This window comes from Acomys russatus, chromosome 14 (genome assembly GCF_903995435.1).
Source record: "Acomys russatus chromosome 14, mAcoRus1.1, whole genome shotgun sequence".
NCBI lineage: Eukaryota > Metazoa > Chordata > Mammalia > Rodentia > Muridae > Acomys > Acomys russatus.
In genome coordinates, this window is record NC_067150.1 from 28724716 (window position 1) to 28749824 (window position 25109).

The window sequence follows — 25109 nt, forward strand, 5'->3', positions numbered from 1 at the left end:
CCCACCCCCTTCTTCCCTCGCTCTCCTTTGAGTGGCGTTTTCTGGCCCCGCCCTTGGCAAGATGGCGGTCCCCGGGTTGAGTACACCTGGTCTCCGGGTCCTAAGTAGGAGTTCGCGTCCCGGCAGAGTGTTCACTCGGTGCTCCAGGCCGTTTTGTTCTAGCGCTACTTCTGCTAGGCCACTGAATGCTCAGAGATTGGCGGAGAAGCTCCGAGCCCAGAAACAAGAGCAAAAGACGAAGAAAGTGCCGGTGAGTCTGCAGAGAACCACAACTCCCAAGAGGCAATGCTGTTAATGGCGTTCCCAGGTGTAGGGTGCTACGGGCAGGTTCAGTGTCCTTATGGACACTTTTGCTTCTGCCAGGCTCAGACCCAAACACCGCGCGGGTATACAGGTGAGACAGTTACCTATGTATGGTCCCAAAGGAAGCATGAGACTAATTCTGCAACATAGCCATCCCCCGCACGAATTTTCACCTAAATCTCACTCATTAAGCTTTATCCAGCCTTCTCTCTCCTTAGGTGCCTACAAACCCTGTACAGCGGAGGGTGCAGGAACTAGTGCGATTCACACAGCAGCTACAGCGAGTTCACCCCAATGTGCTTGCTAAGGAGCTGAGCCGAGGAATTCTCTACCAGGACAAGGACCTTGTGGTCATTAATAAGCCCTACGGCCTCCCTGTCCACGGTAAGAACCACGTGGGCAAAGGACAGAGGCTAGGATTACCTCTGAAGCCTTACTTGTGAGGCACTCTTGAATTCCCGTTAATTAACCTTTAGTATTATCTCGTGTGTATGACTACTGGTAATACAAACCAATGTCCAGTCCCCACTTCCAAATATCTGACAGTGTGCAGCCTCCCATAGGATTATTAAATATTGTTGTTGTTTTCTTTCTTTCTCTCTTTCTCTCTCTCTTTCTTTCTTTTTTCTGAGACAGTTTCTCAGTGTAGCCTTGGCCGTTCTGGACCCAATTTGTAGACCAGGCTGGCCTCAAAGTCACAGAAATCTGCCTGCCTCTGCCTCCCGGAGTGCCGGAGTGCTGGAATTACAGACTTGTGCCATCACGCCCGGCTTTCTACAGGGATTATATTGCAGAGTAATACAAAAAGGTGTTTTCTGGCAGCCTAATGGTTATTTCCCATCAAAACAGGAAAAGGGGGCGGGGGGGGGGGGGGGAAGAGCTGGGTGCCAGTGTGCAGCTGTCATCCCAAGTCTAGGAGAGGCTGAGGCAGGAGCGTCAGGTGTTCAGTCTCGGCAACAGCAAAACCTCGTAGCAAAGTAAGAGAGGTAGAGAAACTAGAACAAACTGGGAAAGAGGGAATAATATATAAGGGGAGGGGAAGGGAGTGGTGTGTATTGGTGTGTTGGACTATACCTAACATGGAACCCCAGAGGGGCTGATGATGTTGAACGGAGTGATGAGAGAGAGCCGAAGTGAGCCAGAATTGATAGGGGAAAAATACATTTGTCAAAGATTTGCAGGGAGAGAGGAAATACTTTATTTTATTTATTCATTTATCTTATTTTCCATTGAGGGTTTCTCTGTGTAGCCTTGGCTATCCTGGACTCCCTTTGTAGACCAGGCTGGCCTTGAATTCATAGTGATCCACCTGCCTCTGCCTCTCTGAGTGCTGGGATTAAAGGTGTGTATCACCACACCCATCTAAAGTAAATGTTTTAGCTAAAAATATTTTAGTTGGAGCAAATAGCTTCATTGGTGGCACTACCTCCTCTTGATTTCCTAGTAGGTTCTTGCCGTACTATTCTTTGGTTGGGTTTTTAGTTGTTGGGGTTATTTATTCTTCTTCTTTTTTTTTTTTTAAAGATACTTATACTTTAATAGCTAACAGAGCAAAGTTGACAAGCTAGGGCTCTGAGGTCAAATGGAGAGTTCCAAGAGTAAAATCCAGGGGTGTCTGCTCTCAGTCCATCAGCTTTGATTGCTTGTTTGTTTGGTTTGTGGTAGTTGTTGTTGTTTTGAGGCAGTCTTTCTGTGTTGCCCTGGCTGTCCTGTAACTAGCTCTGTAGGCTTTGAACTCACGGAGACCCCCGTCTCTGGAGTGCTGCGATTAAAAGCTGTGCCACCATCACGAAGCTAGAGCCCATCATTTTAACCTCTCTGCTCTAATGCCTCCGCAGAGCTTCCCAGCCCCACAGAATCTGAAGAGAAAGCCACAGTGCTTCCCAGACTTGAGTTACTTGTGAGTCCTGCGATGCTTATGAAAATACAAGTTCTGCCTTCATAGTCTGGACTGGGGACCTGAGGCTCATTCTGTAGCTGAGATCTCTGGGCCCAGTAAGATTAGTAATTTCTGCCATGTGTTCCTGGCGCAGCTATAGAAAATGGAAACAATTTATGCAGTAAGGATTGTTCTCTCAAAAAGTTCTTCAGTGAAAACGGCATCTTCTGGCTCCTTCCTTCATAGGTGGCCCTGGAGTCCAGCTCTGCATCAGTGATGTGCTGCCCATCTTGGCAAAGATGCTTCACGGCCACAAGGCAGAGCCTCTGCACCTGTGCCACCGTCTGGACAAGGAAACAACAGGTGTCATGGTGTTGGCTTGGGAGAAGGACATGGCACATGGAGTCAAGGAGTTGTTTAGAACCCGCCAGGTGGAGAAGAAATACTGGTAAGAGGCCCACTGTTGTCTGAGGAGGAATAAATGAAGGCATCTCTTTTATCTGTCATGCTACAGGGACTAGTGATAGAAGGCACTGCGCTAGAACCCAGGAGGAGATAGAATATATGGCAATAGCTTGGTACTTAGCACATTGAGTGATAAAATAATGGTTCTGTGTGTGTGTATGTGATTGTGTGTGCCCATGTGGAAGTCAGAATAGGATGTCAGACTTCTTCCTCTGTCACTCCTTTCTATTTTATTGAGATAGGGTGTCTCACTGAGCCTGGAACTCGCTGATTAGCCAGCTAACCTCCATGATCTGCCAGGCTCTGCCCCTTTGAGCACTGGGTTGCTGGTGTGAACTGCTGTACCTGGGCTTTGCATGGGTCCTAGGATTCCAAGCTCATCGTCATGTGTGTGTAGCCAGCACTTTACCTGCCGAGCCATCTTCTTGGCCTCTATTGGTTGCTTGGTTGGTTTTGATACAGTCTTAGTTTGTAAGTTTGGCTGGTCTGGGACTTACTGCATAGGCAAGGATGGCCTTGAACTCACAGAGATAGGCCTGCCTCTGCCTTCCAAACGCTGGGTAGAAAGGCCGGCACCACTATACCCAGTGTTGTTTTTTTAATAATTTATTTATTTTTATTTTATGTGCATTAGTGTTTTGCTTGCATGTATGTCTATGGACGGGTATCAGATCTTGGAGTTACAGGTAGTTGTGAGCTGCCATGGGGGTGCTAGGAATTGAACCTGGGTCCTTTAGAAGAGCAGTCAGTACTCTTAACTGGTGAGCCATCTTTCCAGCCCCCCAGTGTTGTTTTTTAAATATCTCCTCCCCCACTCTCCCCCCCCCCATGTGTATGTCTATCTGTCTGTCTGTCTGTCTGTCTGTGTGCATTTGGGCACATGCTTGCCACTTCAGATGTGTGAAGTTCAGAGGACCCACTTGGAGTCAATTCTCTCTTTCCGTTATGTGGGTTCCAGAGGTCAAGCATCTTTACCTGCTGTGCCATCTCCATAGCCACCAACTTGTTTTTTGAGACAGAGTCTCATGTAGCCCAGGTGGACCTTGAACCCCTAATCTTCCTGCCTCTATCTTCCGAGTGCCGGAATCACAGGGGTACATCACCACATCCTGGTTCTGTAGCAGGGTTGTGAGAGTATATTCCTTAAAAACAATTGCAGATTTGAAGGCATGCATGTAAAAAAAATTTTAGTATGTTTTTGATATTTTTTTAATTTTGTATCTATATGGGGGTTTTGGTCTGTGCACTACATGCATGCCAGAAGGAGGAATTGAATCCCCTGGTAGTGGAATTACAGATGATGTTAGCCACCGTGTGAGTGCTGGGCATTAACCATCCTCTCAAAGCACACTCAGTCTTCTTAACCGCCAAACTATCTCTCCAGCCTCGTGTTTTAAAATTTTAATACTACTTAAACTGCTCTCCAAAAAAGTTGTGTCAGTTTCAACTCTCACCAGCCATGGTGAATACACACTTCCCCTCTGCCACTCAAAGCATTTTTAAAAAGCCATTCAGGTAGGGGTTTTTTTGTGTGTGTGTTTATTTTCTGTTTGAATTTTCCTTTCTGAGAATAGACTATTTTCCAATTAAATTATTATTTTATATTTGATTTGCAAGTATTATTTTATGCTTTGAATATAGTCTGTTTTGTTTTAGAAATTGTGTAGGAACTTTGTGATCAAAGGAGCCTTTTAGAAGTAGATGTGGGGTCTGGTGAGATGGTTCAGGGGTTAAGACCTCTTGCTGCTCTCTTAGCTATCCTAAGTTTGGATCCCAGCACCCACAACTGTCAGCTCACAACCACTTGTAGCTCCATCACCTGCCTCAGGCCTCTGTGGGCACCTGCATTCATATGACAGATACAGACATACACATACAGAGATAACAATAGTACATTTGTTTCAGAATCTGTATGTCTGTGACCCACCCACAGTGGTTCTCATTCATGTCTGGGGGACTTGGGTTTAGCATCTTTGTCTTTTAAACTTTTCAAAGGCTTCGTGATAAAGCTAGGGGACCTAGCGTGCCTGAGGCCCTGAGTTTGATTCTGACATGAAAATGTAGTAAGTTGCATAAATAACTATAGAATATACGGTCAAATTTAAAGGCTAATGGCATAATTGGGGGAGTCCCCACATGGTTTCATGGTATAGTGCCTAGCCTAAGAGCTGGGTATTTCTACTTAGCTTTAAGTTAAGCGTACTGATTGTAGAATCCTTTGGGGGAAAAATTAAATGAACAGTCATGGATATGTACAATTAAGAGAGAATTAAGGTAATAGTATGCCATATTCCATTCACCTTTTGTTTATAAATGGTTGTGGCTTCTAATTACATACTAGGTGAACAAACATGTGACTGAGTGACATGAGTATAGTAAAAAAAAAAAAAAAAGGCACAGGACTGTCCCTACATATTTGTTAGTCAAAGAAGTCATAGAAACTACAGCCATAACTCAAGTGACCTGTTGTAAATCTCTTTCACATAGACAAGAAGCTGTAAAACTGGTAGTAAAGGTGCTTCGCTGTGAGGTTCTAAGCCCGCACCTTCCAGAAGCCCCTCCCTGGCTCTTGTAGCTCAAGCAGCAATCTGTATGTTGCCCCCAGGGCTGTCACTGTGCGTGTTCCCACGCCCTCGGCAGGAGTCGTGGATATCCCCATTGTGGAGAAGGAAGTGCATGGACAGCAGCAGTATCACAAGGTGGGTCAGCTGCTTCCCTGGGGCAGAGCTTCTGTCTCTCCTTGGGAATCAGACCTTGCTTTCTTTGGCTTCAGATGACGCTGTCCCCAAGCTACCGTATGGAGAATGGGAAAGTGGTGAAGGTGCGAGCCAACCGCGATGCCCATGTTGCTGTAACTCAGTACCAGGTGCTCAGCAGCACTGCCAGCTGTGCCCTCGTGGAGCTGCAGCCTGTTACTGGTGAGCATGCTGTGACCAGGGCCTTGTGCTGGAAGCTTGAGCCACTGATCCTGTGTCAAGGCTGTGGGTATAGCCGACTTGTGTGAGTCTGCGCTTCTGATGCAGATCTGAACCTAGGGCTTCTGTCGGGGTAATTGGGAACTGGAAGACTAGGTGGAATACACTATGTATCCTACACTGGCCTGGAGCTTAGGCTCTTCCTGCCTCAGCCTCCAGGGGCTGGAATTATAGGAAGCTGTGCCCAGCTTCAGGAGAGCACAGTTTGAATAGCTTTATTTAAAGACACATGAAGCATTTCTTTTAAAAACAAAAACAAAAAAAAAAAAAACAAACCACAAGATATCTGAACCAACAATTTTTATTTCTGCACATAAAGGCAGACATTTGAGTCCCTCTCTTTATAGCAATAACCCGGGATGGATGAATGAGAAATAACATGGAATGGGTGTATATGTTAAAAAAAAAAATGCTGTTTTTAGCCATAGAAGAATTATGAAGTTCTGACATGTGCTACATGGATGAATCTTGAAAACATTATGCGAGGTGAAGTAAGCTAGACATAAAGGACAAAGTCTGCGTAGTTTCTCTCCAATAATGTGCTTAGAGCAGTCAGATTTACAGAGAACACAGGATGCTGCTTGCCAAGAACTAGTGGTGAGGGGAGCCAGCGGGGAGAATTACATAGCCACTGTGTAAGTCTGGGTTTTAGTTTGGGAGGATAGGAAATTTCTAACGATGGACGATGCTGATGGCTGCAAACAATGTAATGTAGCTGATGCTGCTGAACTGGGCACTTTAAGTGGCTCGAGTGAGAAATCTAAGTATACTTTGCTGTAATTAAGAAGTCTGGGCCTGGGGAGATGGCTCAGTAGTAGAGCACTTGCCTAGCATACACAAGGCCATTGGTTCAATCCCCAGCACTGTGAAAGAAAGAAACAAAGAAACAAAGGATACAAAGTAATAGTTTATCACTATATAGTAAAATTATTAAAAGGTTAGAGTAACAGTAGACACTAAGGTCATGATAATAGCTATCCAGAGTGTGCGTGTTTATTTCCAAAGCTGGCTGGTACTGCATAGGTTATCGTTTCCTCCATAATTCCTTATTATCATTGGTGATGCCATTTACTGTGCTTTGATTTAATATGACTTGAAGCAGATGTCAGCAGTAGCATCATTTTTACTGCTCCTTCTAAGAGTCTTTTTTTGTTTTTTCTCCTAAGGGATAAAACATCAGCTTCGAGTTCACCTGTCCTTTGGGTTGGATTGCCCAGTCCTTGGTGATCACAAGTACTCAGACTGGAATAGCTTGGCCCCTCAGGTAATACTGGCTGTATAAATTTTCTGTTACTGTGATAAAACAGCATGGCCAAGGCAATTTATACATGCAAGAGTCTATTTTGGCTCCTGTTCCAGAGGGATGAGAGCCCTCATGGTGGGGAAGCACGGCAGCCAGCAGCCAGCATGGTGGCAGGCACTGGTGCCGAGAGCTCATATCTCAGATGCAAGCGGGAAGCAGGAGAACAAACTGGGAGTAGGGGCAAAGCCTTAGGCTCCCAAAGCCTATCCCCAGTGACACGCTTCCTCTAGCAGAGTGGTTCTCAACCTGTGGGCCACCACCATTGGAAACTACACATTTCTAATGGCTTTAGGATCTGAGATACCACTCAGCAAAATCACAGCTACAAAGAAGCAATGAGCCTGGCTAAAATCAAGTAATAAAAAAAGATTTCCCCATGGTTCTTTTTTTTTTTTTTTTTTTTTTTTTTTTTTTTTTTTTGGTTTTTTGAGACAGAGTTTCTCTGTGTAGCCTTGGCTGTCCTGGACTTACTTTGTAGACCAGGCTGACCTTGAACTGACAGCGATCCACCTGCCTCTGCCTCCTGAGCGCTGGGATTAAAGGCGTGCGCCACCACGCCCAGCTCCCCAATGGTTCTTTAGATAGCATGAAAGGCAGCTTTTACCTTGTCAGTTTCCTAACAGTATCCAAGGTTCTATGAAGACAGTAACTACTCTAAAAGTTAGAAGGATGTCTCCATACTTCTGGAGACAATACTTCTTTGTCGTGATCTACTTCAGGGTTTTAACAACAACAACAAAAAAGAATAAAAAGTTAAGTCTTACCAAAACCTTTTTAAATCTTCTAAGTGCTTTGAACAATAATTCCAGAAGCACCCAAAATTATATACGTCGCTATTGTTAAGACACTTATATGTCACGTTTTTCTTGAGAGGCCTCACTCGCTCTGGGGGCCGTCCTCTTCCTACACATGCCCCTCACTCTGTCTTGTTGCCCGTGTTTGTAGACCAGGCTGACCTTGAACTGACAGCGATCCACCTGCCTCTGCATGTTTGTATCTATAGTAAAACCACTTACTAATAACTTCAGTGTTGCTCCAAAACAAAGGAAAGAGAGAAGCACTTGGGAGGTGGATCTGGCGGATCTGTGGGAGTTCACAGCCAACCAGGCCCACATAGTGAGAGCACGTCTCAAAAAAGTCCAGGGGGACTCCGAATTGACACACCAAGGGTGAAGGCATTCATTTATTTATTATCTCAATAATATCTTCTTCAAAACTAAAACCACAAAAACCAAGGTGGGGAGGGGGAAAGCTCTCTCTCTTATTCTGCTAAACAGTACACTGAGTTAAACCACTGGTGGTTTAAAAGAGAAATGCCTCCCCACACAGTCTTGGGCTTTTGAACACTTGGTCCATACTTAGTGCTATTTGAAGAGGTTTAGGTGTGCTAGGGAGTGGTAGTCAACCTTCCTAATGCTGCGACTCCCTAATGTGGTGACCCCCAACAATAAAATTATTTTCATTGCTTCTTTTTTTTTTTTTCTTCCCCAAGATAGGGTTTCTCTGTGTAGCCTTGGCTATCTTGGACTCACTCTGTAGACCAGGCTGGCCTTGAACTCACAGAGATCCGCCCGCCTCTGCCTCCTGAGTGCTGGGATTAAAGGTGTGTGCCACCTCCGCCCGGCTTAGCGCCCATTTCTTAAAAGGCCAGGAAACTGACCAATAGGAGTTTCTCTGGTATGGTTGTATTTTTCTTGCCTAGGTTCTAGCCCTTCCTAGACATGCCCTGTAGCCAGCTAGCCATTACTGGGTCTTCCAGGAGTTAGTACAGGTGCCTTTGCTGGTTGAGACAGCAGTAGTTGGCTGCGCTCATAAGGCTTTGACTTTGCTCTATGTAGAAACTTTCTGCTGGCACACTGAAGAGGCTGGGGCTCCAGCAGTCGAAGGCTCGCTACATCCCACTTCACCTGCACGCCAAGCAGCTCGTCCTGCCTGCTCTGGGCTCCAGAACAGAGGAACTCCTCCTGTCCTGTAAGCTTCCTCACTTCTTTGCACGTTCTCTGCGCCGTCTGGGTTTAGAGATCCCGAATCAGGATCAAAGCCAAGGCAACAAGGCCAGGCATGTAGAGGCACAGTGAAGACTGCTGGGCAGTTTGGCCCCAGAGTGCTGCTGTATTTATTCCGTGGGTTCTGCTAACTTCTCACTTGGTACAGATGACAGAAGAGCCAGGTGGGAGGCGGGGAAGAACCTTGGCCACTTCAGGACTTCTGATGGAGATGAAGTCTTACTTAGGGACAGTTTGGCTGTAATGTGGAAAAGCCTGCTGGAAGTCTCTGCTCCTGCCTTTGCCAAGATGAAAGAGAGCGGGCAGATTGAACCAGTAAAGAGAACCAAGGGATGAAGTCTGTGTCCAGGAACTGTCTTCATCCAACAGGAAGGAAAGCTGCTGAGCTATCAGGAGTGCCTCCTTGGAAAACATGTCTTGGATAAACATGTATCATAGACCCACGGATTTTGTCAACTAGATCGTGGGTGCCACACTGCCCTAGCAATGAACCTGTGAAAGGGTTGTTTAGGCAGGGTAAATGACAGGCAGCTAATATGAGTGAGTGAAGCTGGCAGGGTGGAAGGCAGTGGCTGGGACAGGAGACCAAACACACAAACTGTCTTAAGGGTTATTCACTCCAGTTGACTGTTGCCCTGGGGGCAGATCTACTGTTTTCTTTTAGAGAAGTATGAAACCCAGATAGCTATTTCTGTGAAATCTCCCAACCTGTTGCCATCTAAATAAAAACATTTTAAAATATGTATTTCTTTTTTAATTTTAGGAGAATTGTAATTACATCTTTCCCTTTTCCCTCTCCTCCCTCTAGACATCCTCCTATGTACCCTGTCCTCCCTCCCACTCTTTCACATTCATGACCTCTTTTTTTTAAATTGGTATTTATGTGTATATATGTGCATTCCTAAATATGTAAATACAGCCTGCTAATTCTAAATAAGCTACTTGTATATATGTTTTCAGGGCTTACCTTTTGGTATTGGATAACCAATTGGTGTGCTCTTTCCAGTTTCTCCCAATCTGCATTCCTTAGTTGCCTATAGTTCTTTGTGTCGGGTTAAGGCCTTGTGAGCTTTCTGCTGACCACATTAGCATGTCCACTGGTGTCATCCTTGTTCAGGTCATACTTAGGTGGTAAGACTTCATGGATGCAGCTTCTGACATTTCTTTTTATTTTTTTATGTTCATTGATGTTTGCCTGCATTCATGTATGTCTGTGTGAGGGTGTCAGATCCCCTGGAACTGGAGTCACAGACAATTGTGAGCTGCCATGTAGTTGCTGGGAATTGAACCCAAGACCTCTGGAAGAGCAGCCAGTGTTCCTAACCACTGAGCCATCTCTCCAGCCCCAGCTTCTGACATATCTAAGAGACATGATTTCACAGCAAATGGCCTGACCCTCTTGCCTTTGCAGTCTTTCCTCCCTGTGTTCTACAGTGATCCCTGAGCTTTTGATTGGTTGTGGGTTTCTGTAATGACCTTCATCCCTTCATCGGTTAGAAAGAGAAGTTTCCTTGATGGTGGGTGAGAATACTCATCTGTGGGTGTAAGGACAAATGTTCAGAATGAAGTAAGGATTTATGCTGGTTTTGTAAAGTGGCCAAACAAAAAATTGATGACGCTCAGTGGGGCTGGGGAAAGGCACAAGTAAAAGTGCTGGCTGTGCAGACATGAGGCCCTGAGTTTGACTCCCAGCACCCATGTAAATGCCAGGCACGGTAACAGTAGTGCTGAGGAGGCAGAGATGGATCCCTGAGGCTTGCTGGCTAGGCAGTCCAGTCAAATTGTCAAGTTCCCGATTCTGTGAGAGACCTTGTCTCAAAATAGGTTGAGGAAGATCTGTCATCCTCTGGCCTTGACACGCACCTGCACCCAGAAGTACACAGGCATAGATACATGCACTCACACACACCCTCAGGCAGCTAAGCACATATTTGTAGGTTGAATTTGGTCTTCAGGATTACTAGTCTGAATCTGTTTAAATGTGGGACTTGGGAGATTAGGGAGAGACTTCTTGAAAGTTGTGTTTCACACTTCTGCTGCTTGCGATGCTTGGCTTTGGGTAAGTCGTGACTGGTGACCAGGGTGCTGCCATTTACTGAGTCCTTGCTGTGGACACTGTTCCTGTTCAGCAGGAAGGGGATGGCCAGGCTGAGCACTCCTGCAAGGGGCATTTCACTGGCGTCCTGGTCAGTTGATACACCCAGCTCTTACCTTTCATCTTCATAAGCATTCTTTCACTCAGATACAACTCATAGTTGGAGTGACAGCACATTTGGGAAAGGTCCAGGGCAGCTTTTATGTGCTCTCTCTGTACGGAGTAGCTCCTCCTTAGTTGTGGTTTCTTTTTCAGTGGTTTTAGTTACCTATGTTTAACTTTAGTCTGGACAGGTTAAGTGGAAACTTCTAGAAATAGACAGTTGGTAAGCTTTATGTTACACTCCATTCTGAATACCTGCTTATGCTCCCTGGGTGGTGGGTGTTCCCTTTGTCCTACACGTTGGTGTGACACTACCACTCCCCAGTCGTCACTGTAGTCACGTAGTAGATGTGTTATAAGATCACTTGTCTGTCACCGAGTTTGTTCAACATTTTTTAAAAACCATATTCACTTGTTTTATTATAATATATTGTTATAATTGGTTGTTCTGAAGCCGGCCGTGATGGCATACACCTTTAATCCCAGCACTCAGGCCAGCCTGATCTACACAGTTCCAGGACAGCCAAGGTTACACAGACTCTGTCTCACAAAACACAATCCAAAAAAAGTATGTGTGGTGTGGTGTGTGTGTGTGTGTGTGTGTGTGTGTGTATGGTGAGTGAATGCACACGTGTGTGTGTGTGTGTGTGTGTGTGTGTGTGTATGGTGAGTGAATGCACACGTGTGTGTGTGTGTGTGTGTGTGTGTGTGTGTGAGAGAGAGAGAGAGTATGCGTGCACATGTGTGTGCTATACCAAGTGGATGGAGGTCAGAGGACAACTTGGGTGAGTCAGTTCTCTCATTTCACCATTTGGGATCTGGGGTTGAATTTAGGTTGTCAGGCTTGGTGCCAAGCAGCCTTACTTCCTGATCTGTCTCTCTGGCCTCAGTATCTGTGGTTATGAGCATCCATTTAGAGGCTTGGAGTATTTCTGTTATGGACAGAGGAATTCTAGATTGAAAATGCAACTTTCTAACCCCTTCCCTGTTTTCTTGCAATCTGTTACTCTGCACAGTGAATGTAATAGTCCACCCAAGTGAGGTGACTATATTTGGTTATGTAAAGCTTAGATATTTGAGGTGGTGCACGCCTTTAATCCCAGCACTCGGGAGGTAGAGGCAGGCGGATCGCTGTGAGTTCGAGGCCAGCCTGGTCTACAAAGTGAGTCCAGGACAGCCAAGGCTACACAGAGAAACCCTGTCTCCAAAAACAAAAACAAAAACAAAAAAGCTTAGATATTTGGGATTTTTTTCTGTGGCGAGTATGCCGTGTTTCTTGAGATAAAGAATTTGATATATTGGAACTAGTGACTGACTGGTTTGAGGAATCAGTTGAACAGGAATGTCCTTAAAAGTGGGGACCTAAGGACTGGAGAGATGCCTTGGTGGTTAAGAGCACTGGCTGCTCTTCCAGAGGACCTGAGTTCAATTCTCAGCAATGACATAGTGATTCACAACCATCTATAGTGTGATCTGATGCCCTCTTCTGGCCTGCAGGTGTACGTGAAGATAGAGCGCTCACATAAAATAAATCCTTAAAAAAAAAAAAAAAAAAAAAGGAGAGGGACGCTACAGAGAAGAGCAAATGGAAGATATAAAACTTCACTGGAAAGTGTGGAATGAAAGAGGTAGTGAAGTAGTTTGGGCAAGTGAGCCAAGTGACTGGATTTGTGTCCTCACTGATCCTGCTGGGTGTCTCCTCAATGCGGACTTCATTCCTGAGTGGCCAATTAAGTATTTAGTAGGCTGAGAGTGTCTGGGAATGTTCACAGTTCTCACGAACTTTCTCAAGAATGGGAAAATGTGATTAGTTCCCTGGTGTTCATGGAGATCCTTCCCTAGGCTGGCATGACCTCAGAGCTGGCCTGAGAACCAGCTGCCTTGGCTATCCTGCTCACTGTCACCATGAATGCTACACTGCTATTCTCTTGTCAGCTTGTGAAAAGTAACAGGGTCTCACTATATAGCCGAGATTAGTGTTGAACTCCTGGTCCTCCTGCCTCAGCCTCCTGAGTGTGCTGTTTCAGGTGTGCATCACCATGCCTGGCTTTGTGATGCTTTTAGTCCTTTGGTGTTGGACAAGCAGCTAGTAACTGTATCTGGACCTTTTGGCTGCTTTATTGGGTTCATTTTCCTACCCCCCTATCCCTACAAACCCCCAACACTAGGTAGGAGAGAAAGAAGGATAGAGGGGAAATGGGGTAGATCTCTTTAGACTACTCCTGCAGATTAGGGGCTTTGAGTTCCTTGGGGCAAGTCCAATCTTCATTGTCAGGGTATTTCTAACTAGCAATCTAGCAAATAAGTAGCTGTTGCTGCTGGGTTTTTGTTTTTGTTTTTTGTTTGTTTGTTTGTTTTTTGGTTTTTGTTTTGTTTTGTTTTTTGCTCTGGGATTTTTTATATCCTCTCTAGAGTCCCCAGAATTCCAAAATAAACCCAAAATCACACACTTCCTAGAGCATGAGACAAAGAATAGTTAGCTGCTGTGGACTATCTGAGGCAGCCACATATTCCAACCTGGGATTAAAACAAAAACATACTCACATAACAACTGGTTTTATGTTTTGTTTTTTAAGAAACCAAAATTCTCACTACAAGTAACAGTTGGCACTTTGAGAGTGGTTAACCTACCCTAGAATACTGGGTATCCACATTGGTGCCTGAGGCAGATGCCAATCACTCCACAGACTCTGAAGCCCATGCTAACACCTTCACGATGCTTTCTACCAAAGGGCTGTCTTCATTCCTGTTGCCTGAGTCACAGGATGCCCTAATGACCAGAGACCCTGAACAACTTAGGAAAAGTGTGGGTTTTGATTGGAGGGACAAGGACTGTTTGACTTTTAGCCAGTATGTCATTTGGCCAACTATAGAAAGCATGGGTTTTGCTGGGTGGTTGTTGCGCATGCCTTTAATCCCAGCACATGTGAGGCAGAGGCAGGCTGATCAATGTGAGTTCAAGGCCAGCCTGGTCTACAAAGCAAGTCCAGGGTAGTCAAGGCTACACAGAGAAACCCTGTGTTGAAAAAAAAAAAAGAAAGAAAGCATGGGTTAAAAAAAATAATATTTAAGATAACATTTCTAAATATGAAGTATCCTTTAAGATTAACATTTAAACTTACACCATAAGAAAACCAGATATTGGATAATGTAGTACACTGGTAATTATTGCCATCCAAACAATAGCAGAAGGGAAACCATTGCTGACCAGTACCTTGCCAAGGAAAGGGCTAATGTCTTTAGTTAGGGTCTCTATTGCTCCAATGAAACACCATGACCCAAACGCAAGTTGGGGAGGAAAGGGTTTATTTGGCTCACACTTCCAAATCATAATCCATCATTGGAAGAAGTCAGCACAGGAACTCAAACAGGGCAGGAACCCGGAGGCAGAAGGTGATGCAGAGGCCATGGGAGGAGTGCTGTTTGCTGGCTTGCTCCCCATGGCTTCCCACCCTGCTTTCTTACAGAACCCAGGACGACCAGCCCAGGGTTGGCCTCACCCACAGTGGGCTGGGCTTCCCCCATCAGTCACTACTTAAGAAAATGTCTTACAGCTGGATTTTATGGAGGCATTTTCTCAATTGAGATTCCCTCCTTTCAGATGACTCTAGTTTGTGTTAAGTTGACATAAGAGCAGCCAGCAGAGCTGTGTTCAGAGTGTGGCAGTGAGTCACCGGTCAGGGTGTAGTTTCTGGAATTGCAGGGGCAATCTGGTGTGAGGATGTAAGGATGTACTCTGCTCTGGAAGTGTGGGGAAGATAAGATAGAGTCTTATCTTCTTATCAAAGCCATCAAGCAAAGAACATTTTCTACAGTTGTGAATCCCACACAGTTAGGAATCAGAGCCTGGTGAAGTAGTCTGGAGGGACCCCTGGGTGCCAAAGGCTGCAAGTTGATGGAGTGAGGTGCTCTTAAGAGGAGTCAGCAGACATTCTCTGCAAATGAGCAGGTAGTAACTACAGTACTTTAGACTTGGCAAGTCATAACAGTCCTTGTCACAAACGATTGACCACTCTGTCAAGGAAACCAACAGCAGACAAAATGTAAATAACTGGGTGAGGTTGTGCTCTAGTAAAATTTTATTAGTGGACTCTGGAATATGAAAGGTATGTAATTTCCATGTGTCAGTAAGAGTACTAGGTCAAGCTGCCATCGGAAAATACCACAGATGGGTGGGTCCGATGATGGTCCCCACCTAATGCTTACAGCTGTAGAGGCTGCAGTCCAAGATCAAGGTATGGGCAGGTTTGGTTTCCCTTTGGCCTTCCCTCCTTGTCTTATAGATCGGTGAATGTTTGTCCATGTATGGCCCTGACATCTACACAAACACCACTCACGTTAATCAAAGTGTTGTTGTCCTTATGGCATCATTGACCATAATTATCCCTTTAAGGATCCTTTCTACAAGTATAGTAGAAAGGATCTACTGGGCCTGGGGCTTGTATTTAGTAACTTTTCTCTTGCTGGGATAAAACACTATGGCCAAAAGTGGCCTATAGAAGGAAGAGTTTCTTTTGGCTTACAGTTTCAGAGGATTGGAGTTCAGCATTGTGGAAACTGGTGAGGCACCATGGTATGGTTGAGGGGAAGGTTTTTATTGTAGACATGAGGGAGAGAACAGCCAGAGGCATCTGGAAGAGTCCAGAGCAGAGAAAGTTGTACACTAAACATGGCCAGCAGACTGGGCCTGGCCAGGAGAGAAACAGGAGCAGAATAGAGGGGTCAGGGGACAGCCAGACATGACGACCAAAATAACAGGGTTATGAGGAGAATGAAGAGCTGTGGGGAGGGAAGTGCCTGAGCTGGAGGACGTTTGGGGAAGGTGGAGGGTGAGATTAGCTGAGATGGAGCCAGCAAGCCAGCATGGACTCTGAAATGTCCTGCTGGCCCTGGAGGCCAGCACATGCTTTGGTATGCTAAAAGGCAACACGGATAGTCATTTATCTTTTCTGCCAGTGCTAAAGGAAACTGCTCCTTTGGTAAAGGGGAGCCAGCTTCCCAAGTTCTTGGAGGATGCTGGCTTTAGTCTAACCACCGGAATTTGGGGAAATGGAGTTTCCTTTGGACCTGACAATACTGGCAGGGGCAGCATTGCAGCAGGCAGCTGAGAAATCATGTCTTTAACCATAAGCATAAGGCAGAGAAAGGAACTGAAAGTGGGGCGAGGCTATGAACACCCAAAACCTGTTCTCAATGATATTCTCTCTTTCTTTTTAAAAAGGAGTCATTTATTTATTTATTTTGCATGTAGGCCTGCAGGCCAGAAAAGGTCATTAGATCACATTATAGATGGTTATGAGCCACCATGTAGTTTCTGGGAGTTGAACTCAGGACCTCTGGAAGAGCAGTCAGTGTTCTTAACCTCTGAGCCATCTCTTCAGCCCAGTGATGTACTTTCTTACAGGAAGGCTACACCACCTCCCCATCAACTAGGAAAGAAATATTCAGATGCTCAATCTATGCTTTCAGAGACATTTTCATTCAGACACCACAGGGCTTTAATACATGAATCTGGAGGCAGAGAACATGATTCTGTTGTATAACATTAGGAGTTACTCTTTTGTCATACACACACACACACACACACACACACACACACACACACACACTAGTCTTCACATCCAGTATGTCATAGTTTGCTTTTTGTCATTAGGACAGACCACTCGATTAAGTAAGAGTACAGTACCACTCTTCTTTCAAACTTACACCCACTGAGGGATAAGAAATAAATGACAGCATGGTGCAACAAGAATGCTTCCTTAAACCATCAACGCCTGTGACCAAAAGCAGCTTGGGAAGGAAAGGGTTTATTTCATCTTCTAGCTTACAGGGTACCATCGAGGGAACCTAAGGCAGCAACCCAGAGGCAGAAACCAAAGCAGAGAAACAATCCTTGCAGGCTCATCTTGCTTTCTCATGCAACCCGGGACCACTTGCACAGGGTGACACAGCCGGCTTGCAGTGGGCCGAGCCCTCCTACAGCAATCATTAGTCAAGAAAATGCCCCCCAGGCTTGCTTTTAGTAGGTTGTAAAAACATCACTACGTTTAGTGGTCACATAGCAGAGCAATGTGTTGTTAGCCTCCCAGTGGCTTTGATGGAGGTATCACCTTGATGTGGGTTATGGTGATAATGGCTGCCTCAGTTACCTTCCAGGGATGTGAAGGCTTTCTTGCTGACAGCAATGTCCATATAGTCGTGTGTCTAATGGGTGCTTAAAGGCTTGGCATCTCTTTGCTCGTACTGAATCTGTTTGTTTTGCTGCCTTAACATTTTTGGGCCAGATGCCTGCTCACCTCAGCATGCAGACATGTTAGTCACTTAAGGAAATGTTAGTCCAGCACCAAGACTCCTAAACTGCTCTGCTCTCTTTCCTGCCCTTAAAGGGCAAGGAAGTTTTTGGCTCCTAAGGTCAATGGATTAATTCAATCGTATCCAAAATAAGAGTAACTAAGACGTTATCAGTATTTATGGAGGCGGCACAAGCTTGTGACTACATGCATAGCAACCCTTAGGATAGTCTACTTGGAGATCACAGGAGAGGCAGCCAGAAGTCTCTAGTACTGAAGTGTTTCTCAACATATGCTGCAGTCCTTCCCTCTTGCCTAAGAATAAAAGGGCCAAAGCCGTACTAAGCTAAGATGATCTTTATTGCTGACACCATCTTCTCCTTTTGCTGGCATTCTGGATAAATCTTTTTTTTTTTCTTGCCCCCTGTCCTCAGTTCATTAGACAACTTTTCTATTGGTGAAAAGGAAGAGTTCAGTAACATTTAATCATCTAAAATCACGGTGTCCTTGAATTTGGCAGCAGGCTACAGGTGTTGTGTGTTTGTTCTTGCTATCCATGCTTCTCAAGATACAGGGACAAGAATATGGAACCTAGAAAATACTGCTAATTGCCTTTGATTCAGAGACAGATGGAGTGGGCCCTGGTCTGGCGGGTGTTTGGAGAACTCTTAGGCACTATCCCCCACGACCCATGCAGCAGCCCAAAGGCCAGTCTAGATGCAGGGCATACCAAGGCTGTGTCTTCTTCAACAGACAGGGTTGGACCACCCTGTCGGAGCCTCTCATTGCAGTGTTGGGGGCAGGGAAAGCAATGGAGTCCTTTCTTTCCTGTGTTCCTTTACACCCAGTAAATGGTTTACATGTTTATCTGATCCTCGCTGGATTGGCCTGCTGAGCAGTAGGTCTTGCCGTATAACGTGACATCTGTCATTGTCACATGCGGAGAAGGAGGACCTGTTAGCATGGCTGGGTTGTACAACAAAGGAACTTTGTGACATGACTAGAGTGAGCGTCACCTGCTTAGAGTGTTGATCGATGGCACAACTCACGTAATTCGCGTGCAGAGGTGATTTTTTTGTTCTTTTCTTCCCCTTCAAGCTCTACATGTACATAATCTAAAAGTAGGAAATTATGATGAGAAATGGCAGTCCATTGCTCAAGTAGAGCTTCGGTTTTTAGCTCTTTATGAAACACGAGTCTGTGCCTCCACAATGTTCTCATTCTCAAGAGGCTGGAGGGTAGGTGGTTCACCCTGGGCCCACTTTGGGGTATTTAGGATTTTTGCAGCCTGGGAACACTCAACCTAAGCCCACAAATCAATCCCCTTTCAGCCTTCAAACTACCTGTGTCTTCATATTTGCTAACTGTGTGTCCTGCGCAGGGCTCCTGCCTTGCTTTGATTCAAGAACTTCTGCTGTGCCTTCTCATTTGATTTCTATCTAGACTCCTTGAAGGGTGCTAGGTGGACAGCCTGCTGAGCTCCACGTTCACATCCTGCCTCCTCCTCGTTGGCCTCAGTTGCAGATACAGGTGAGCTTGGAACCCTCCACCTCTGTGCTGATGACAATGACTCTGTCTCTTTCCTTGGTCTCTTGTTGAGTTCTAGATCTCCTTGTTTATCTGCCATGGTCATGTTGCTTAGGGAGCTCCCTGGTGGCTCCCTCACATCATGCAGACTGTATTTTATCACAGAAACAGAGGGAAACTAGGATAGATTGGGCTCACAGATACGGCATGTTTTCTCTCCTTTGGAATCTTGGAGGGGGGCGGGGGAAGACATGAATGAGGACCCCAGGAGGAGAAAAGGGAGACAACATAAGGAAGTGCTGGGAGATGGGTGCAAATCTGATGAAAGCACATCACTTAGTACTCTAGAATCTGAAGAGACATGTTTCTTTAGTTCCAAAAACCATGTTACTGTAGCTGCTTGAATGATCACAGTTAAACCAAAACAGAAGACCTTTACAAAGTGGTCCAGCATTGGCTAGCATGGTCCAACATTGGCTAGCATTCCTGACTTGTTTCTAGTAGATAGGTGAAGGGGGAAGTGCACTAGCACCAGTGTACGTGCGTGGGTGTGTGCGTGCGTGCGTGCGTGTTATGTGTGTGCCTTGTAACTCTTCCCAGAGGAAATTCTCAACAAGTAGTCTTGGAGAAGATTCTGGTTTCAGAAATTTTTGGAGGAGGAGGAGGAGGCTGAGAAAGAGGGGTCCTTCCTTGACTGCTTTCTGTGCTGTGAATATTCATCCAGCTAACATTTCCCCTCAAACTGGTCATTTGGGAAATGGCTTTCTACTCAATCTGGCTGCTTCTGGCTGACATTAGGGAGACAGAAGGCTGTATGGTCTCCATCTTCGCTGATTTTCAGGCATCTCCATGAGAAGATTCCAGATAGATAAAGTGAGATTATCATAGGACCAGAGTGGAGATGTATTGTAAAAGAGAATGTTTCATTAATCTTTATGGTAGAATAAGACTTCATAGCGGATGTAACAATATATTATCACATTTTCTTTCTGTAGTCATCTGCCGATGGGCATCTAAGCTGGTTCTATATCATGGCTGTTAATGGTGCAGGGGTAAACATGGCTGCACGGTGCTTCTGTGATTTGCTACCTGGATTCTTTCAGGTATACTCCCAAGAGTGGTAGAACTGGATTGTATGATAGTTGAATTGTTTTCATTTGAATATTGTTTCAGATTTTTATTTTAATGTGTGTGAGTGTTTTGGCTGCATGTATGTCTATGCACCATGTGCATGCAGTGCCCACAGAGGCCAGAAGGGGACCTAAGATCCCTGAGACTGGAGTTACAGACAGTTGTGAGCTGCCGTGTGTGGGTGCTGGGAATTGATCCCAGGCCATCTAGAAGAGCTGCCAATGCTCTTACCGTCTGGGTATCTTTCCAGCCCCTACTTTTAGTGCTTTGGGGTGTTTTGCTTTGGGTTTGATGGTTTGGGTTCTGTTTGTTTGTTCAGTTTTTGAAGAACCTCCATATTGACTTCCACTCTGAATGCACTAATATACATTCTCACTAGCAATGGGATACATCTTTACCAGCATTTGGTGTTATTGTTGTTGTTTTTCTTTTATTAAAATTATTTTTTTAAAGTTTATTCTTTGATGCTGGGGCTAGAGAGATGGCTCAGTGGTTAAGCGCACTGGTCGCTCTTCCAGAGGACCTAGGTTCAATTCCTAGCACCCACATGGCAGCTCACAACTGTCTGTAACTTCAGTTCCAGGGGCTCCAACACCCTCACACAGACATACATGTAGGCCAATACCTATAAAATAATAATAAATAAATTAGTTTAAAATTTTATTCTTTGAACATTTCATATATGTACATAAGGTATTCTAATCATATTTTCCCAGCATCCCATTCTTCTCTTTACTTCTCACTCCCAACAGCTCCCTCCTTGCACTTTCATGTCTTTTTTTTTTTTTCTCATTTATTACATCCCAGCCACAGTTTGCCCTCCCTTCCCTCCTCCAAGTCCCTCTTCTCTCCCTCCCTCCATCCTCCAGACCCATTCCTACTCTATTTCTCTTCAGAGAAGGGCAGGCCTTCCAGGGACATCGACCAAACACTTTTGTGCAAAAAAAAAAAAAAAAAAAGGGCTCACAATTTGCATTTCACCAATGACCAGCTCTGAGCATCTTCTGTGCATCCATTAGCCACTTACACATCTTACTTGAAAACATCCACTTAAACCTTTTGTTCATCTTGAAGTCTACCTTCTTATTATCAATATGTTCCTTATATACCAGTAGCATGCCGGGTTATACCTTTGCAAGTATTTTCCGCCCTTCTGTAGCTTGTCTTTTCTTTCCCATTGATAGCTTGTAATATGAAAGTGTTCCTGTGTGGATGAGTTTCCTTTGTCTCTTGCCAACTGTGCATTTTCTCAGCAATTGTTAACTAACAGAAACCTGTAGATATTTGCACTTAGAGTTTTAAGGCTTTCTGGCTGCAGCACGGTTAAGTCTCTAATCCCTGTTGAGCTCATTTCCGTGTGTGAGGTAAGAAAGGAGTCTGACTAGGCAGCTGCTCATCCCAAAACCACCTGTGGAGAGAATCTTGTCCCATGGTGTTGTTTTGGCAAGTTTTGTTTGTCTCTCTTTGAAGGTTACAGTGGATCAACTACAAACAATGTCACAGAGTAAGAATTCATTTCACTGTGACATTGTTAGTGACCCGAATTGTATGATATTACCAGCAGATGGCAGTAGTGCCTCATATACTGCCTATTTCTTAGTTCCAACACCCAAAAAGTGGGACTAGGTTTTAACCAAATACCAAATCTCCTCCGCAAATCGTTCTCTGTCTTTCTCACCCTCTTGGTGAACTTGACTTTGGCTACTCTAGTGCTGTGAGTCTTGTTCCTGCCTTATTGGTTTTTAGCTAACTTGAACCTGATTTTTCTGTTCCATGGTGGGGAGGTGAAATTCATAGGGAGAGGCCATGTTTTGGGGGTTGCTGGAGAGGATGTGAAGTAGAATTTGATTCAGACTTAGTGATAAGAGGCTCACGATATGAAAATATGGAGCGTTTGATCCAGCTGTTCTCAACTAACAAAAGGCCTGGCAGGAAGGTGTGCTCACCACGGGCTGCACAGCTTAAGCCAGACATTGAGTCTCTGGCTCTTGGCTAGTTCACTAGGGCTCAGTGTCTAACAAGCTGCCTTCTCTGCCGATCACATGTACTTGTCGGTAGATAAATATGATTTTTGTCTAAGTAATATTGTGTAGATAAATGATTAGTTCATCATTTAGTTAACAGCAGAGGGGGAAAAGGTGACAGATGTGGACGCTTCTGATCCAAGGATGGGTTTGGGTGAGGAAGTGAGTCGGAGAGGAGGCCTGCTCACTCCTTTTGTATTGCTTGCTGGGTGAGGAACTCCTTCCAGGCATGCCTCACTGAGCTGTTCTCCACAGGACATTTGCTGTTCCAAGGGGCCAGTCTGTCAGGGACTTAAAGATCCTCAGCTCTGCAGGCCTCTGCACCTCTCAACTTCTGCATCTATAAGCCTTTGCGTGTGTGTGTGTGTGTGTGTGTGTGTGTGTGTGTGTGTGTGTGTGTGCGCGTGCGCACAAAGACACACACACACACACACACACACACACACCCTTCAGTACTACCTACGCACTTCCTTCTGCAGCTAGTCAGATGGCCCCAGGGCACCCAGAGAAGGCACCGGAAACTCAGCAGTGGAGACAACAGCTTCCCCCCAGCAGAGTCAGTCAGGCTGACTTGAAGCCCGCATCTCCTTTCAGCGCTCTGGGAGCTATTACCACCTGTCCATCAGCGGCACCGAGGAGCCAGGAGTGATGACCTGGACAGTCCGGGCTGTGGGAAGAGGTTCCCCGCTTTGATGTGAGCCACAAGGTCAGGGAGGGAGCAGGAGGTGAGGCGGGGCGCTTCTGAACACAATCTCCCCTTCCACCCCAGGCTTCTGTGGAAGACGCCAGTCTGTCTTCGTCACCCCTTTCATCTCTTGATTATCTGTGACCAGATGCCTCTTCCTTGGCCTCGGGATTGCAGTGTGAGACTCCTGCTTCTAAATCCCCAGCCGGTGCATAGGGGCCAGACCCACCTGCCTAGTTCACATACAGTGGGCATTAAGTGGTACATGGTATGCAGGAAACACTTAAAACCAGAGAAGGCAACTTCTCCTGGGAAGTTCAGGCTCCCAGTGCATGGAGCCGGTGCTCTCTTGCCTTGGGCACTGGGATACTTGACCTCTGCTGTCCTTGACCTCTGCTTCTAACAGGCACCTAGTAGGCCTGATCTCACACCAGCAGTTATAAGGACCTCACCAACTAAAGAGGACTATACCTTCACTGGTAAAGAGAGAACAGGAGTAGGGAGAAAGATGGAAGGACAGATAGGGGAGTGGGAGTCTGGCCCTTTCTCTGAGGTTACGGAAATTTCCCTGATTTTTCTTTTTTTAAAAGATTTATCTTTATTTTTCTGTTTGTGTGTGTGGATTCAAGTATATGTTGTCACATGTGTGTGTGTGTGTGTGTGTGTGTGTGCGCGTGCCCCTGGAGGGGAGGTGTTAGAGCCCCTGAAGCTGGAGTTCACAGGCAGTTGTGAGCTGCCCGACTAGGGTACTAGGGACCTAACTTGAGTTTTCCAGAAGAGCAGAGAGTGCTTTTAAGTGCTGAGCCAACTCTCTAGTACCTCCCTGCCCCCACCTTGAATGTAAACCAAGTTTTCCCTGTCCCCCTCCTTCTATGTCCCAGGAAGAGAAGCCAAGAAGGGAAGAAAACTTAAAGGGCCCATGGTCACAGTGAAGCGTGGCCTCCCATGCTCGCCAAGTCCTGAAATGTTAACAGAAACGAGATTTCAGAATTTGGCATACATTACTTGTTCGGTACATTCTAAATGTATTAGTTTACTAAAAGCTCTCAATAATAGCCATGCAAGGATTATACTATTTCATTGAGGGGAAGCACAAAGCCCAAGGGGGGAGGCAAATGATATCTTAAAACCATGTCCGTATGCAGCAGAACTAGGCTTGGGCTCATGTTGGAATTCTTCTTCTCTACCTGTGTTGCCTTGATAATCCAAGTGTCTTAGGGACTAACAAAGGGTTCTTATGTCTTTCCCACCTTTCTAGATCCCAGCTTGGGGCTGGGTAGGGAGAGCCCTGAGCAAAGATGGAGGTGAGTGACTAGAGCAGGGAGGAGAATCACATCTATCATGGCCACAAGCCAGTTGGGTCTTGGTGTCCATTCTGCTGCTAGCTGGCTCTGTCAAGGTCTCTCCTGGCCTCAAGGTCCTTGTCCATCAAATGGGAGGCAGAGATGGAGGCTATGACCCACATCTCTGGGTAATGTAATCCCTCGGGTCCTTCTGTTTCCTGGACCCTGAGTTTGGTAGCTGAGATTATTTAACTGGGAGGAGGAATGATATCCTCAGCTTTTTGGAGTTCCATAATTCCACCATCTCAGAGAACAGAGCTGAACTTGGTATTTGGACTCAACCAAGACTCCTGACTCCTGGTAAGTTCAGTTTCTAGATAGGGCCCCACATACAAGGTCCTGGTCATTCCGTTCCTGGGTGCCCATCGATTCTCAGCACCCTGAGTTCGCACTGTGGATGACACTCGGGGCTATTACAACAAAGGACCATGTGTGCCGTATCTGTGCGATGTTGTTAATCCTCATTGTTCAGGAAAGAGAAATTTTGGGGATGGGGAAACCTAGTCAGGCATATTGTCCTCTGGCTTTCATCTAGAAAGTGAGGAGGATGTGATGGGGGCTTGTGTACCAAGGGACCTTATTGTCACCCATCTTGAGAGGTGTTCTAAGATTTCCACCAACTCTTCTAGGGAGGACAGGGGTATCAGGGTTAGGTTCTCTGGGGTGTGTCAGTCTTCTGTTTTTCTAGAGTTTTGGGGAGAATACAGAGCAGCCCTAATGGTTTGGGGAAGAATCAAAAGAAACACAAAGGAAAAGGAAGGGGCTCTGCACCCTGCCTCTAGTGAAGGTGGAGCTTAGGATTCAAGGCAGGATGCAATGTGCTTAGTTTGGGACCATATGTGATGCGCATCCAAGCTAGCCTGGGAGGCGGCCCTGAGAATAGGGTTCATCCACCCAAGATGGAGCTGAGGAAGCAAAGGGCCTGGATGACAGATACCAGGCTGAGGCCCTCACTCTGGAAGCAGACAATGTAATGAAGTA

At 45.6% G+C, this 25109-nt stretch overlaps 1 protein-coding gene across 1 annotated transcript; it reads left to right on the forward strand.

Annotated features, from left to right (window-relative positions):
* The first annotated feature begins 61 nt into the window (after nt 1-61).
* On the forward strand, nt 62-9610 carry Rpusd4 (RNA pseudouridine synthase D4). The gene is made up of 7 exons (XM_051156155.1): nt 62-250; nt 522-687; nt 2429-2630; nt 5253-5346; nt 5421-5565; nt 6789-6886; nt 8764-9610. Exons 1-7 carry the CDS (start codon nt 62-64, stop codon nt 9001-9003), a joined length of 1134 nt encoding a protein of 377 aa, XP_051012112.1. The 3' UTR covers nt 9004-9610.
* Nucleotides 9611-25109: the final 15499 nt, after the last annotated feature.